At 41.7% G+C, this 16439-nt stretch overlaps 1 protein-coding gene across 4 annotated transcripts in view; it reads right to left on the bottom strand.

The window, feature by feature from the left end:
• Positions 1 to 16439, bottom strand: part of LOC140231271 (nuclear receptor subfamily 2 group F member 1-B-like) — a 157580-nt gene that overhangs the window by 64951 nt on the left and 76190 nt on the right. For 3 of the 4 annotated variants that reach the window (XM_072311415.1, XM_072311418.1, XM_072311417.1), the window contains one exon: positions 7184 to 7858. In XM_072311415.1, coding sequence (XP_072167516.1) covers positions 7184 to 7858 — 675 coding nt within the window. The remainder of the gene's footprint in view (positions 1 to 7183; positions 7859 to 16439) is intronic. The other variant, XM_072311416.1, reaches the window with a different exon arrangement.

The raw sequence follows: 16439 nt of genomic DNA, 5'->3' as shown, positions 1-16439 counted from the left end.
GGGCAGGCACCACGTGACTCCTCACGTGATTTTTATCGCCACTGCGGCTTGTGAAATCGTACAAGATTTTTACCCTTCGTAAGGGAGGACTGGCTGTATCGAATGGCAATGATTGGTTGGGGATAAAAATGATGTCGTGTCCCACCCTCCGTTGCAAGAGTTGGATGTTGATGGTCTCACTCCGCTCCCGCCCCCCCCCCCCCCCCCTTCACGTTCATGAACGCAGATACGCAAAACTTGGCTAGCCATGTTCAAATCAATAATATGTTTGCCTGATCTCATCCTTTGTCGACTGCAAGATACAAATTTAAATAACCCTCCCTCCTCCTATTCTCATCATCTATGCTCTCTCGCTTGGTAAGGCGTCTCTTCCATTCCTAACCAGCTCTCCCCTCCTAGAAATCTAAATAATGAAGTAAAATCACACTCCTTTGACGAGCATATCCAGAAAGCTTACGAAGGCATCCTTACAACAAGTATACGTAATAAAAGATTTAGTAAAGGAAACATTGACAATTGAAGGGCTGAAAATCAATTTTCCTGATATATGATGTGTTTTCGTAAGTGTGCCAATTGCAATTTGCTTCTCCAACAAACCTTTGGAATTCATGTATGTGATATAGCACGTCCTTACTTTGCTTGTTCACAAAATCAATAATCTTGTCATATGGGAGTGTACTGGACGTTGTATAATCAGTAAATGACAAAATCTGGCCTGCTTCTCCCAAAACGAAAACTGCCATCAACGTTTTGCGTCAGCTTTGGGCTTTTGAAGTTGAAATGTGACTTTTTTTATGCAAGATGTCATCTTCACACTACATGCAGCATACAAGTGGTACTGGTAGACCTTGCGAAAAAGGATTACTCTTCTTAACTCGGACACTGCCTTCGTCCCCCTTGTTACATGCGACGTCTGTGGAGTCTTTGGGTGTTGGTTACAGACTGGCAGGTATCTCCCGACTTATCGTCTCTAACATCGCTCCGTAATAAATACGTGGCAATGCTGGCACACAATGTTTGAGTGATACACGTCGTGACTGCAACAGTCCGATACATGCCTATTGGCGTTAGCACGCATACACCCCCTACATCCACTCCTCCCTCCCGCCCGCCCGATGAGAGTCGCACAAACATGCACTCATCTCAACGAAAATGAAAGTGCGTCTGCAAACGTCATCAGGAGGTTTATTCGGGACGCCAAGGCCAAAAAGTTAGGACGAATGATTGCTGAGACTGAACTCCGACCCTTTCTCATGTAGCTCTATGCCGCATCTGATTCGCCCTAACGGTTTGCAACATTTTTAGGGGTATCCGTCCCTCTCCCCCCCCCCCCTATATATCTCTCTGTCGGTGCCTGTGTAACATTGCAATATATGATAAAATGCGAGTATATGAATCGTCTGTTATCGGTTATTGCATGGAGCTACTATCTCTGTTAGTAGCTCCATGGTTATTGTTAGGAGCGGGGAGCATTGCGTCTCTGAACGTACTCCAACGATTTTCTTCACGTGTTTTTTTTTTTTTTTTTTCACCAGTCAAAGTTGTATTGGTGGAGGAGAAAAAGAAATCTCGGGCGTGGTCTGAAGTGGTCGGCAACTTTTTCGCATGAGAACCGGTATAAATAGACATCTGACAATAAAACCAGATGTAAGACAGAGTGGTATCAAACTGCTAATATCTCTGCAAGTTAAATATATTGTTTAACATTGGGAGCAGTGATTAAAAAAAAAATGCTCGAGTTACTAGTATCACATTTGATGCATATATTAAGGCCAGTTGTACACTATATCACAAAAATCCTACCATATAAAGATTTCGCAATAAAGCCTAAAACCTGCTGAAATATAAGGAGATATCACATTTTTCCTCAGTAAATCATAACTGTAGACGGTTTATTCTAGAAACAACTTTATCATAGCTATTATTCACCTTTTTGTATATTTAACAATACTTAACATTGATTATACTGGTTAACGTTTTTACACTGCTTGTTTCTATCCCTAACTCATATTTTAGGACTATTTTGAAGCACTAAAGTTAGGTTTTTGTTTCATCTACTAATAGTAAATAATACCTTCAATCAAAATGCGGTCAGTAGTAGGACACACTTCTTTCAGTTACTGAGTTTTGACACCGTCATCGCCTATAACCCTTCTAACCTTATTATTATTATTATTATTATCATCATTATTACTACTACTACTACTACTACTACTACTACTACTACTACTACTACTACTATTATCATCATCATCATCATCATCATCATGTTCTTTAATTTCATGCTCTCCCACTTTATCGTTCTGGTCCCGTAATGGTGCGGAAGGTATCATCGCAGAACACATCACACTTTGAAAAAGGAAGATTTCTTATGACACTCCTCATTAAAGAAGCCCTTTCTTCCAGTGAAATGTCACTAAATATTTAACTTGACTTTAACAAATAACAACAAAATCCAAGGAAGGCAGCTAAGGATGTTTTCATGCGTTGTACATGTACGTGTTTTTCACGACACATTGATCAAGATCACAAGCTCACATCTACGTCAGCTAATGAAATGTTGTCATCGGCTCATAATTCTCTCGCCAGTTTTCACTTGGTCACAAAATTTCTCATTACTTAAATAAAAAAAAAATAACGCGAATAATAAATGTCCTTAACATCACAATACTGTATAGGTGTGATAACTTTGCAATGATTAGGGCCTACTCTTTAGGGGACATAATCAGAATTTTTACATTATAGACAAAAACATAATTTTTTATAATTTTTAATTCACAATTCAATGTGATATCATCATCTCATCTAATTTGCATATGGCGTGTGCTTGGGACCAATATCACGCTTTCCTGACAGTGTGTGAATTATGGGATTTAAAGTATCCATATCTGTATGACAAAAATAAGATGAAATGGCCATAATATGCAAGTCACTGCACATTAGAACAGTTCATGAGGAGTTGTAGCTGTTTGGTGGTAGTCTACGGGTCTCCCGCGATGTAATAGTTCGCCTCGTTGTTTAGGTCCATGGTATGGTACAACTAAGGGGGTTATAATACTGTGTTAATAGGCCTACGTATACTACCATTCAATGGCTGCAACTATTATGGACAATGTCATGTGGTCTTGCCTGACGCTACAACATCCCAACTCGTTTTGCTCTACTTCCGTTAGCCATCGCTATGACGCCCTTCCATCCACATTTCCAACACTCTACAGCAGATGGGCTACGAGGATGTGTAAAGGGGAAAATTTGTAAGTCCAAAACGTCCAAATAGAAAGATTTATTTCATCAAAGCCATTATTATTATATCAAAGCAGCAGATTCGTAAAAAGGCTCACTGAAATCATAAAATATGACACTTACGTCTACGGGTTGATGTCACAACATTACGTAACAGAGTTCTGTGGGTCATTTGAACTTGCAATCGTTATTATGCCATAATGATTATAACCATGAAAATTGATAAAATTGATTGATATGATAATTGTTTTTCAATTTTCGTAAAGCATTGAATTGACGTGTGCTGGTTAATATAAACATAAATCATGGACGCTTTATTTTCGTAAGCGAGTGTCAAGCACAGCAGTTTCGCAACATCCATTGTCTGAGGTATTCATACATTTTACGGTACATGATATCAACCATAGTAGTATGTTTTCATTATGATATGCGTAATTAGTTGTTCGTCTACACGATACGATGAAATTGCATGATCACATTTAGTCATGAGAATCACGGTTTTTGAAACTTATTTCCATTGCGGATAACTACATATGGCAGCTTTGAATGTCGCTATTTGGAGCAACGCAAATCACATTCGCTTTATCGCACCTGGAAAAAATAAAACGTACGAGAGGTCCTTTAAACATTGGCTTGCAAGCGGACAATCCATGCAGACACCGTTCGAACTTGGAACACTATTTGCTGAGCGGTGTCAGTGTACTGTTGGGAGTTTTTTAATGCAAATGTCCTTGAACCCGAGTTCTGATTCCCGGACCAAGAGAATAGGGCACGATTTGTCAATAGCAAAACAGACACGAGAGAAATAGAGAGAGAAAGAGAGGAAGAGATAGGGACAGAAAGAGAGGGAGAAAAGGAGAGAGACCAAGGGGGGGGGGGGGGAGTCTGGAGAAAATGTGAAAGAGAGAAATGGGGTAAGAGTGGAAGGTGGGAAAGAATAAGGCAGCGGTATAAATTGCGTTTACATACTGAAAACGTCAAGAGGGGTAGTGAATAAGGAGGATATAATTAAGAAATCACAACATTATCCGCCATTGAACGGTCTGCCCCCCCCCCCAACCCCCTCCCCTTCCCTCCCTCTCATGTCTTTCCACCCGAGAGGGGAAAAAGTACCCTGCCTCCAAAAAACATATATCTAAGCGCATATTGACACACGGGAATGGTATTTGACGTGTACCAATTCGAGCCCTTGTGATTTTCCCCAATACAAGTGTACTACAATCAAGTTGGCCAGTGAGCCTAGTAGTCTTGCCCCGCATTTGTCGAATACCACCACTCCTCTATGCCGGGAAATCTTAAATAAATAAATAAAAAATAATAATAATTTAGTGAGTTCACCTGCAGAAGGGTCGGTAAAACAATCAATGAAAGTTTGACGAAAATCTGACCATCCGTTCAAAATTTACTAAATTCTTAACTTTCTTACGATGGGAAAGTTCACATATCAATAGAAATGTTTTACCAGAAACACACATTCTCTCGACCTGTTCAGATAAAGTGAAGGCAAAGATGACTCTCCGTGTTTCCTGGAGGAGCTACAAAGGTGAAGTGCTCTGTTGATGTCCTAGAAAATTTGAGTGTGTGATTGTGATTGTGTGTGTGTGTGTGTGTGTGTATGTGTGTGTGTGTGTGTGTGTCAGTAAGAGAGAGTTTCCATCTTGACATGGCAGCACATTGATGCATATCCCCCCAAAAAAAATAATAAATCGTGTTTTTTTGACAGCCTGTTCAATTTTCTTTCCATTTCAACAAGTGTTTTCGTGAATCTTTTTTTTTTTTTTGCATTCACTGAACACTTTAAAGATTGATGGCACTGCCCCTTTAATGCATCTCCCTATAACTTAATTCCCAATACGCAAGTGTGTGCTTTTAAAATCATTCATTAGAACTATCCAAATTTGAATAATCCAATATTTGACACAGGTTGAAGCACACTAACCCCTTTAAATGAAATGTATGAATGTTATCAGCAAATCTGTCCGCATAGACTTCTAGCAGCAAATTCACGGGATTGCATTAAGTCTCTGTTGTTGCTATGGAAATAAAACTGCGCAGAAACACACCACAGTGGTCCGGTATAAACCTATTATGTGAATCCCGCCAGCATCCACAAACAATTCGTAGCAGAGTGTGTTTATACCTAAGTACATGTACTAGTAAGTAGGGCCTACATTGTATGTGCATAGTGTCCTCATGTAATGTTCGCATTTTACATGTGCCTCGTTTTGTTTTAGGTTACTAGCTGTGCACAGCTCTTTCACAGGGGGTTGCGAACCGTGGAATAGAATTCATATTATGTCTATGGTTCATTTAAAGTTTTTCCTTTAGAGCAAAATCTAGCGGATAAAAAACAAACAAACAAACAAACAAAAAATCGTGGGGAACTTTTTTTTTTTGTTCGCCTTCAAGTTCACTGTCAATCTCCGTACACTGCTTCCAACACAGCACAAGTTGTTTTTTTTTTTTTGTTTTTTTTTATCTGACTTGTACCCAACTTGTCTGGAGTATGAAATGGAAGTTTCAACGACATGAAGGAGAAACTCCTCCGAAGAGCGAGGCAAATTTCTCGAAGGCCAAGTCTGCTAGTACTAGTCTGGCAGCCGCAGACCCTTTGTTCTTCAATCGTCACCCTGATACGCAAACACACAAAACACATTGCTCTTAAAGCAATGCTAATAGTTGTGTTGTGAGGGTGTCCATGGCACGCACAGAAAGGCCGGTGTATTCGAAAAAGAGAGTTTTTGTACCCTAAGCACATAATCATTCTAGTGAAACAACTTCTGCCTCTTGGTCTGTTCATGAACAAACCAGAATGCCCATTATCATCATGCTAATGTTCACAAAATGTGTTAGTTAGAGAAGAGAAATGATACATAATTTAAATGATCAGGTACATGGCTTGTTTGAGATCATTTTTATCACCAATTTACAAATCTAGCTTTGGTTCCCGTAGGAAATCTAGTCCTAGCATAATTTGAACATGATTTAATCCGTCTTAAGTGTACTCTGCACAAGAAAACCAAAATGAGCGTCATCCGGTCTAATATATAAACATCAACAAACCATAATATTTGTACAAGTTATAATCAAATAATGCAATCATTCTTTCATGCATTTATATACTAGTACTCTACTTCTTGGTACATGTATGTGCCTTGCATAATTCTCGCTCGACACCCATTGCGTACAGACAGACAGGGGGTGGGGGTGGGTTACATGCTTCTCCCATTCCTAGTGTATAAGATTATTTAGCTCAACCTTCACACTGCATAGCATTGTCCCGCAATTCACCGCACATCAAACAATTTTGAATGAGCCATTTATTCTCTTTTTCCCCTCTCTCAACCAAAATCATTTGGGTGAAAAAAAAAGGTAAAAAGGTTAAATACCAAATTCTCTGAATGGGGCTTGTGGAGAGAAAGGTGAAAACCCGAGTGTAACTAGAGCTGTAGGTACATGCATGATGGTGATCTGAACTTCCATGGCATGGTCTAGAAGTTGCTATTCAGAGCAAGAGATCAAACTTTTCAATACAGAAATTCAGAACACAGAATTCGGGCTCGTATATTATGTGATGTTGAAGTTGGATTTCTACTAAAAAACAATGACGTGTCCCATAAATATTTTTTTTGTTTTTTTTTTTTACATATGGTAAGTTTATGTGATGACGTCGGCCGAAAGAGATTAATGCATTATGGTTACGGGGCAGGTCATACCATGTTTTAAAATAATAGTTAGCGATTTATATACATTCGTCTGAGGGAGCTGGTGTGTGGTCTATGGGGCTGTGGCACTGCATCAATTAACCTGTGGGGCGAGAGAAAGCAGCTATACTGTAGTGAGCTTAATTAAAAGGGAAATGTAATTATTGTCACGTGACATTTATAGCCAAGGACATGTCTGAGGAGTGGAAGGGATGAAATAAAGTGTTTTGTCTCACCAGTCTTACCTTCTCTTCTCATGCCCATTTTCAGGCACTTCTTCAGTCTGCAGTATTGACATTGATTCCTATGGTGTTGGTCAATGGGACAATTTCTATTGGCACGGCAGGAGTAGGTGAGATTGCGACGCACACTTCGCTTGAAGAAACTCTTGCAGCCCTCACACGTGAACTGGCCGTAATGCTTCCCACTGCTCTTGTCGTGGCAGACGACGCACTCGATATGCTGCGAGTTGTTATTATTGTTCGTCGTCCCGTTACTTCCCGAGTCCGAGCCCGACTGCGGGCCGTTCTGCGCTGCCCCGCCAGCTTGGCTGGCTGGTCCCGTCTGCGACGGGGTCGCCGGCGTCTGCTGTGGAGTGGCGGCCTGCAAGGCTCCCGACGGAGGAGGGGGGCCGATGGGGGTCTGTGGGGGTTGCGGCTGTGGCGCGGGGGGTGGGGGAGGTCCGGCAGCCGAGTGAGGGGGCTGGGTCGGTGGTGGTGGTGGCGGCGGTGGTCGTAACCTGAGTGGTGTGTCGGCATAATGATCCGCATCGGGAGGGCACGGGTCGAGCGGCGTGGGTTCGAGGCCAGTCTGGGGAGGTCCGTGATGCTTCTCACCTGACAGGTCCTCGCTACTCCAGGAATTGACTGCCATCGACATAGTGCGATGGCGTTGAGGGATTCGATCACCGGCTGGTAGAAAAAGCAACGAGAAACAAGAGAGAAGAAAGTGAGCAACCACACACACAAAATTAGGTTAACAAAATGACCCCATGAACCGCAGCATCCCTCCACAGCAGCGCGAAAATCCTATATAGGCAGTCCCTTGTTTTGATGTATGATGACATTGAAGGCACAACTTTCGCTGTGTTCTTGGAAGGGCGTAACAAAAAGTTTGAGAAAGTTTCGTCTGGCGCGGGTCAGACAGAAGGGCAGGATCGGCTCACCTGGCGGGGTGCGATGGCACGACCCGAAGCTCTCACATCTAACCTACAAGTGACAACCTCTGGCGCACAAGGGGTGAGGCGGTGTGCCCTATTCGGCTCGCCTGCTCGATAGAGCGGAGTAATCTCGGCTCAACAGGGGCGTGAGCTCTTGTCTGTGTATGTGAACTCTGACACTGGCTGTTCACTCTGCTCGGTTCCCATGACACCCACTTCCTTATATGGTATGTCGGTGTCAGCGAAGTTCACGGGGAGGATTGGTGACTGATATTGGAGAGAAGGGCACAGCATTTGTTCGGTACGGGCGGTGGAGAAGAAACACTCAGACGCAGCGCGCTACCTGATTGGTCGAGCCGTAAGTATTTGCTCTAAAGTGACGTATGTAGTAGTCTTGTATTTCAACCAATCGCAAGTTTTTTTTTATAAACTGAAGAGCTTGGGGAGAAAGTCTCCACGAAGCGAAACTCTTCTGACAAACCTCATCATCCCCTAACAGGTATTGCAGAGCAGATCGGGGTGCTCCATTTGTTCGACACTCGAAACGTATAACGAAATTGGTACGCTTTCCAGTATTGAATCTTGAGATTTTCATCAGTAAAAAACAATCAAACAAACAAACAAACAAACGAATATACTCCCACAAACACAAAGTGCACAATATAGAAAGTTAGTTAATATATTATCAAAATGGAGCCATGATGATAACAACGTATTAAGCAGAGTACTGAAACGAACAGTTTTGTGAAACAGAAATGAGTAGGCCTACACCATTTACCCGAGTATGTCAATACTTGGTGTACTATATATCCCGAGCTTACAGCGACATAAAAAAGCTTGTCAATATACCCACGCGGTCAATCGCTGCTGCAAATAGCAGGCTCGGAAAACAGTAATATAAACAGAAACGTGCATAACTCCACGGCGTATGTGGTAAATAATAACTCTTTAAGTGGTTATGATAGCGCCGCGAGCATTAAACAACGAACAAAATAATTCAACAAAAACGGCCAAAAATAAAACAAGAAATGTAATAGAGAACAAAATGCCATGCTGGTCGAAAGGACATGATTATAACATAAAGGACATAGGAGTACACCCGGCCTCCGGATAACCTGATCTTGGGCTGTTGAGCAAACACACCCCTTGATCCATTATGATATCCCGAAAACTGATGGCTAATTTGCTAAGGAGCCAAGTTCAAGAGCTTTCTTGTCTGCGAACAAACATTGCCTTATGCCATATTATGCGGCGTAACGAAAAGTGATAGCAGACGTCGACATCAAGCACATTGGAATCAAAAAGTGCACGGCGGTCAAAATGGCAATCGATAATTGAAAAGACTCTCTCTCTCTCTCTCCCTCTCTCTCTTGAAAAAAAAAACACAAAACAGTAGCTTACATACTGTAGTTGACATTCGAATATTTATAAATAGAATACAAATACGACATTGTTTCAAAATTTCAGCATGTGACCAGGCATCGGAAATGTTGCTCCATTTGTTCCTCGGTATCTTTTACTTCATAGATACACTAAGATGTAGGTGGTAGAAATTCCTGCAGTAGAAATATATTTGAACATATTTCTGTGTGTGGCACAAACAATGGCACACGTGATTACGGTTTTCTACTATCCCTCCCTTCATTCCACATGAAAAGTCAGTTTTGAACTCATTTTATGGTCTGCAAGTTTTCTTGTTAGTTTGGTTTTTAGCCGTCGAGTGATCAGTAATATACTGTGACGACACAAAACATCTAGGATCGAGTGGGGAAAATACCGCTGGTTTTCTGTTACCTGCAACGCGCAACTTCTGGTTTTGTATTTTCGTTCTTCAGTGCAAATTCATCATTTATTCACGTTCCCTGTGATGAACAGAGAAAACTCTAACACATGGGCTGGTATTAGTCTGGTAAAACTCGGACATAGAATATATAGTAGACATAGGAGATATGAAACACATGACTTTTTTAAAGATATTGAAAGTAATGTGAACACAGCAAACGGAGACAAGGAGCTGTACAGACAAGGGATAAAATGATGTTACTATACTCCTTTTTTTATACCCGTATCCATATTTGACGTATATGAATCGGTAAATTAATGGCAATACAAACATCTGGAGGTGTTCACGTTTAAAGTTCAAAGATCAAGATCGCATGCTGTAAGACTTACAGGTTTAAGCCCGCGTGCTTAACAGCCCTTATGTCAACAATCTCATCGGGAATATTTGCAGTGAATCTTTTATTAGACTGTATGTTAAGTTTGCTGGGGATATTCAAGGGTCAAAGATCGAGGAAGTGTCATTAATTTTTTTCATCACTTGTTATTGGCGGGCAGTTGCTACACACCTTGCCTCAAGTTTACGCTGCATGATTATCAGGGCACGGTGGATTTCTGCCCTGTTCAAAATGCGCACATGCGCTGATAGGATGTTAGTGGAGCGAACATTCAAGCAACGACATAATCCGCACGAGTAGAGCGCGTTCGCTATCTTGCGGAGTTCGTTAAGGGTCTCAGCCAGAAAGTAACTCAATTCGTCTTTAACCCTTTCTGTACCAATTAGTCAAATATGAACAAACCTATGTGCAAGTCACACCAATGTGGCACGCAGAGAGTTAAAATGACGACGCGTATGACGACTTATTGACACACAGATCAAAGGTGTGATGGTGTCGGAACGAGAAATTTCATCACTCGACGATTAAAGCATTCGCAATCAAAACGGATGAAAGATTAAGACATACTTTTACTTCACCTTACTATATGTGACAACAGGGAGAGCAGACACTAAAGATGATATCGAATTTTGAGACAGGATTATTTTCTACCATGACCAGTCCTGCCATACTATGTACATTAACTGTTGTGCAGTGGACAATGGAACTGCTTCCACAAGAGGACTGGCGAAATTTCGTACTTACATTGACCTCGAGCGTCGGGAGTGCACCAATTCTACCTCACTCCACCCCAAACAGTGTGAAGTTTCATCAAATCAAAAGCAATAACATCATAACACACCCAGTTCCCCATAAAATCCTCAACTTGAAAGCCTGGTGTATAATATTATTCTTAAACGTTCTTCATTGTATTTTTCAAGAATATCTAAGAAACGACCCTTGTGAAGTCTGCAGGAAACAGCAACGTCAGTTCGACAATAGCTGGAGATGAAGCGAAGATTAGAGAAATCTCACCAAAAGAGCTGGTCCTCCTTTACCGCACTATTGAAAGAATAAATCATCCCGAAACATCCGCGATTGAAATCGAATCTCAGGACGATATCTCAAAGCAGAAGTATAACGTGAAAAAAAATCAAGAATGCTTCACCTAACTGTTGCAAATGACTGGCAATTTGCCCTACATCGACGTAAATAAGTACTGAATTGATCAGTGTTTTACTAGCAGCCATGACACGTAATTGTCCACCGCCTCTTGTATAATTCTCCTATACAGACCCACTCACATGAGAAATTAATTGTAGCTTCTTCTTTGGTTTTCCCTTACTTAAAAAAGAAAGAAAGAAAGAAAGAAAGACCACGAAAGTATATTGGCAAAATATGCTACATTGCACACACAGTTGCGCCTGTGTGGGACTAGGTATGTGCCAATCTGTAAAATAATAATAGAAAAATAATAATGATAACGTGACACCTTATCCACTCGAAGTTTTGGGGCTGACCTAAATTCCATTTGGCCTCTGATCTGTAACAGTGGTTGCAGATTAAAGTGCCTCTCTCTCTACCTCTCTGCGATGTCAATATAGAGAGATACAAGTGTATTTATTTCCTATCAGAACAGAACAGCACATCCAAACACATTTTTTTTTTTTTTTTTGGGGGGGGGGGTGGCAATTGTAACTCGCGTTGGCATGAAGGGCACATCAAAACAACTTCCGGGTTGAATGAAATGATGCCTCGCGGCACGACTTATTTTCGGACTCGTGCTCCAAGTCTACCGCCACCGAAAGAAGAAGCCTCCTTGCTACACTTGCGACACGTACGTTTCAAGCTAAGTTTATCCCAAATGGGCATAATATTAATTTAACTACCAACAACTACACTTCAGTTTCGAAAACTAATTCTGCGTTCTCAACTTGGAAACAAAGGTTACAACGCCTTTCACCAATTTATGATTTGCGCTTGGCGGTCATGGTGAGGTTCAGCAGTAAAGGTTTTGGTCGTCTTTGTCCTGTAGATGTTGGTGGGAGACCACGATTATATATAAGCTATAATATTTTTCAAGTGAGGGTGTCTACACGTTGGAGATGGAATGGGTTTCTCTTTACCAAGTTAAACTGTCTATCAATAGTAGTGGGATGAGATCCCATACAACTTATCATGAAGTTTTGCTCCCACGAAGGCCACTGTAGTAGTGTCTGGAGCCAGTGGTATTCTCCACTTCAGAGTGGAAGGGGACGAAGGGGGAAAAGTCGCCCATCGTCATCGCGGGGATTACTGCGCGCCTGCCTACCAGAAGGTCATGGTGGATTAGCGTACAAAGCTCCATCCTTTTCATGGCTGCCGCTTGTTGTTGAGATCTCCCGAGTCTCTCCGTCCCTCTTCCTGATTTCCTTCTTGCATTCCTCTCCCCTCCCTCCGATTCCAACCTTCTCCTAGTCCTCATAAACTTTCTTTCGAACTTCACTCAAAGCTAGTTTTACATTCAGGCTGAAATAATCCAACAAAGTCGAGTCTCCTCTTTATACCCTAGTTGTAGCCGTTTCGCTCAAGCTCATTCAAACCAATGTTGAAACCATGGGGCTCTTGTAGCTCCATGTTGAAACCAAGGAGCTACTATAGGGTCAGCTCGCCTAGTAGCCCTACCTCCTTGATCAAACTCTCCAGCGAATCATGATTAGCGTTAATGAACGATGCTAGCGTCAACAACAGTCGGGGGAAAAGAAAACATGTTTGTTCGTTACTATCTACAGAAGATTCGTGCTAGGATAAAATGTCACTACTCATATCATTCTTCGTATCATCTTCTTCCCAAACTCCCTGGAGCGGTTTATCTCGCAGTGAGCTTCTGGTGCCCTTGGTCCTACATCTTCTCTCCCCCCCCCCCCCCTTCCTCCTCCTCCTCCCCCTCCTCTTCCCTCCTCCTCTCCCCTCCTCCTCCTCCCCCCCCCCCATCCCCATCCCCTTTTCCCATCTAATCATGATGACGACGTCCAGCGGTCCAGCGGTCTTGGCATGAAGGCTAGAGAGATTGAAGAAAGGAGAGAAAAACTCCTTCTGGTATAAATGTACCAGAAGTCACCCCCAAGAAGGGGTGACCTACTTCTCGACCCGTTACTTGGGGCCTGGAGTTCCCATATTTTCAATTTCTTGATTTCTCCAAATTCCACCGAAACGTCTCACCTGCAGATTTATGCTTGGCTTTCGGTAGGCCCAACGCTCGAAACTGCACGTGTTGCTCAGTTTTTGAATACGAAACAGTGCTCCCCTATATAAAATACAACAAGCCATCCGACAGGAAACCGTAATGTCTTCTGCGTTTCTTGTGCACCCGTTGCTTGCTGCAAGACGATAGTTACTACCGTTTTGTGGGTGTATATCGATTCTTGAATCATGGAGCTATACCTCCATGATTGAATATTGTGGCGTCCGCACGGATTTACACCATGATGCAGAGACGTATGTTGAAAAATTGGTCCACACAATTAACAAAGTCTTTTCATGCGACATGAATTGACATCTATCACAATAGATGCTGTTATCGTAAGGAGATAGTATGTAACTTCGACTGAAAAAAAAATTATTTGATTTATATATATTATTATTATCCTGTCAAAGGTACTATTACGACTGTCTTTCGTTTCAAAATACGAGTTGCAGTATTCCTAAGAATACAACGGTATTCATACCACAGTCTCTTCAATACCAGAGAATCCAAAAGTATTAAAATAATGTTATATTTTAAATATTACTATGCAATACCATAATTGGATTGCAAATCTTTGTATGTGAGTGTAGCGATATGCATATTCTTTTTTTTTAAGAAACTAGATTTTCCTGGGAGTATTCCCTTTAAGATTGTAATCACGCAATACTTTGAGATCTTATTCTGTTGCAGGTTTAAACAGGATGACAGAACAACACGTGCTTATCACTGACAAACTGTCTTGCCCAGTACTAACTGACCCCCCCCCCCCCCCCCATTCCCAACTCGCAAAAACAGTATTGACATTGGCCACAATCAGCCACCGATCTGGCGAAATTTCCTTCGCTCTTGTTTATGGAATTCCGAAAGCAGTTTTATTCTATTTCCGCAAGAGAAGTTATTATCTCACCTTACCTTTGGACCCAAGAACCAGCACGAATACAATAAAACAAAAAAAAACAAAACAAAACAAAACAAAAAAGATCAGAGAACATGTTTTTGGAAGCGAGTTTTTCCCCTTTTGCCGCCGCAGAACAAAACATGCGTGCCTTGCTGTGTAAACTCTGTACATGCTGTGCGCTTGCAGAAAACCTTTTAGTAATTGCACCATCGCCCCTACGTACTTCCCGTCTCATTCTTTTCATGCAAGCTACGTGTCACGATTATGCTGTGAAATACGATCACGCTCCCCTTATAATGCACCATTATTTCCAAAGATTCCAACCGTTCATGTGCTCAGAACTCCAGTCTCATGTCATATATTACGCAGATGAAATGATGAGGGGGTCACCTCGAGTTACCATCTCTGTTGCTTTATATCAACCGAGATTATCGCCGAGAGTGGCGAATATTATGGTCTTATAATTCTAAATAAGCAAACAAACAAGCAAATAAACTAACTAACTAACTCAGTTTGTGTTGTTTGTTGACTGGTTCGTGGTTTTGTTGTTACTCTAACATATTTGCTCATCTTTTACTCCAGGGAGAATGTTCGATTAATGTTTCATCACTACCAATGGATGGTTCACGACTGTAATCCGCACAAGATCTCCGAAATGATATCCATCCTCGAAACTATATAAGATTATCGAAAAATCATATATTCAGTAGTGGTGGGACTTGAACCATTCTTGCGCTCGTCGTTTGCTTCGGCACGATTTACGAAAGGGACTCTAATAGAAAAGTGCTTGTTAGTACGAAAGTGGATGACTTTTTCAATGTCACATTGTGGCATTTGGCAGCAGATTGACGCAGAGTAATATTTCCACGTTAGTAGGCCTATATTCAGCTTTGCGCAAACGACTCTTTTCAGCGCCATGTAAGCATGGGCTGGGGCCGCACTACATGTAATGATAGCTCCCAAAGAACTTAGCTCGGGATTCGTAATCCGACTCCACGCAACAAGTGGGGTATAGAGAACAAACTGTGTACATCCACACACTGGTTCCACGTCTGGTCTATTACCACGGAGCTTCTCTTGTAGCTCTGTGGTCCAACATTGACAATGCCTGAACATTCTACCTTTGATACCTACGGAGCTAAGGAAGCTCCATGTAATTTTTACCATATACGGGTACACTCTCTTTTCGAGTACACACTCTTGAAGATTGTGGGAATAGGATTATCACATACTCTCCATGCAGACAGGGGTTTGAGGCACACCTAATGATTATCATGACCCTTATCCCTTCTTTTTTTTTCTCTCTCTCTCTCTCCTACATCCTCCCTCTCTTTCTATAATAGTCCAATCATCGACTTCTTAAATCAACTCTTTCTTTTTCATTTTACAAATACTACCAAGTTGTTTCATTAAAAGTCACAAAGTACCCTTTTGCAAGATACACACGGAGAAACATAATCTTGGATCAAAATCGTTTCTTGGTTCGCTGGACATTACTTTGCCAGATCTAGCAATTCCAGTTCATCATTCAACGATATTTAGTGCGTGTGTGTGTTGCCACATTGTACCCATCTTATTTACATCTTTTGAAAAAATAAAATGCTCGCAGAAATTACATTTACAGAAGGAATCTGAAAAGTTAACCTACCGTCCTTCTCTACAACGGCCTCACGCCTTGTTCACCAGAATCCAAAATACCTCAGCGCCAAGACTTGAATGAACCAACGTAAACTTCCTTGCAAAGGCCGAACGTGGCATGGAAAAGCGGCCACACTAGTTCATGTTTGTCCGTCACCTCGCGAGAATTGTGAAGAAAACTGCAGTGAGAAAACTTTATGTCAGGCTCTTTTTTTTTCGATGCCGCCACCTTTGTGCGTGACAGTGGCTAAAAGTAACGGGTGTAACCAGCAAACTGGATCGCCGTCACAGGTCATATCACGTCCGTATCCTCGGATCTAGACAGGCCACGCTGCTTGACCATTGTAATTAGCATCCCCCTCTTTTTTCTCTCTCCCTATCTTGTTCTCGATATTTTATTAATTCCTCGCGTAAT

Source organism: Diadema setosum, chromosome 7 (assembly GCF_964275005.1).
Source record: "Diadema setosum chromosome 7, eeDiaSeto1, whole genome shotgun sequence".
In the NCBI taxonomy this organism is placed as follows: domain Eukaryota; kingdom Metazoa; phylum Echinodermata; class Echinoidea; order Diadematoida; family Diadematidae; genus Diadema; species Diadema setosum.
This window is presented reverse-complemented; position numbering and strand designations above follow the sequence as displayed.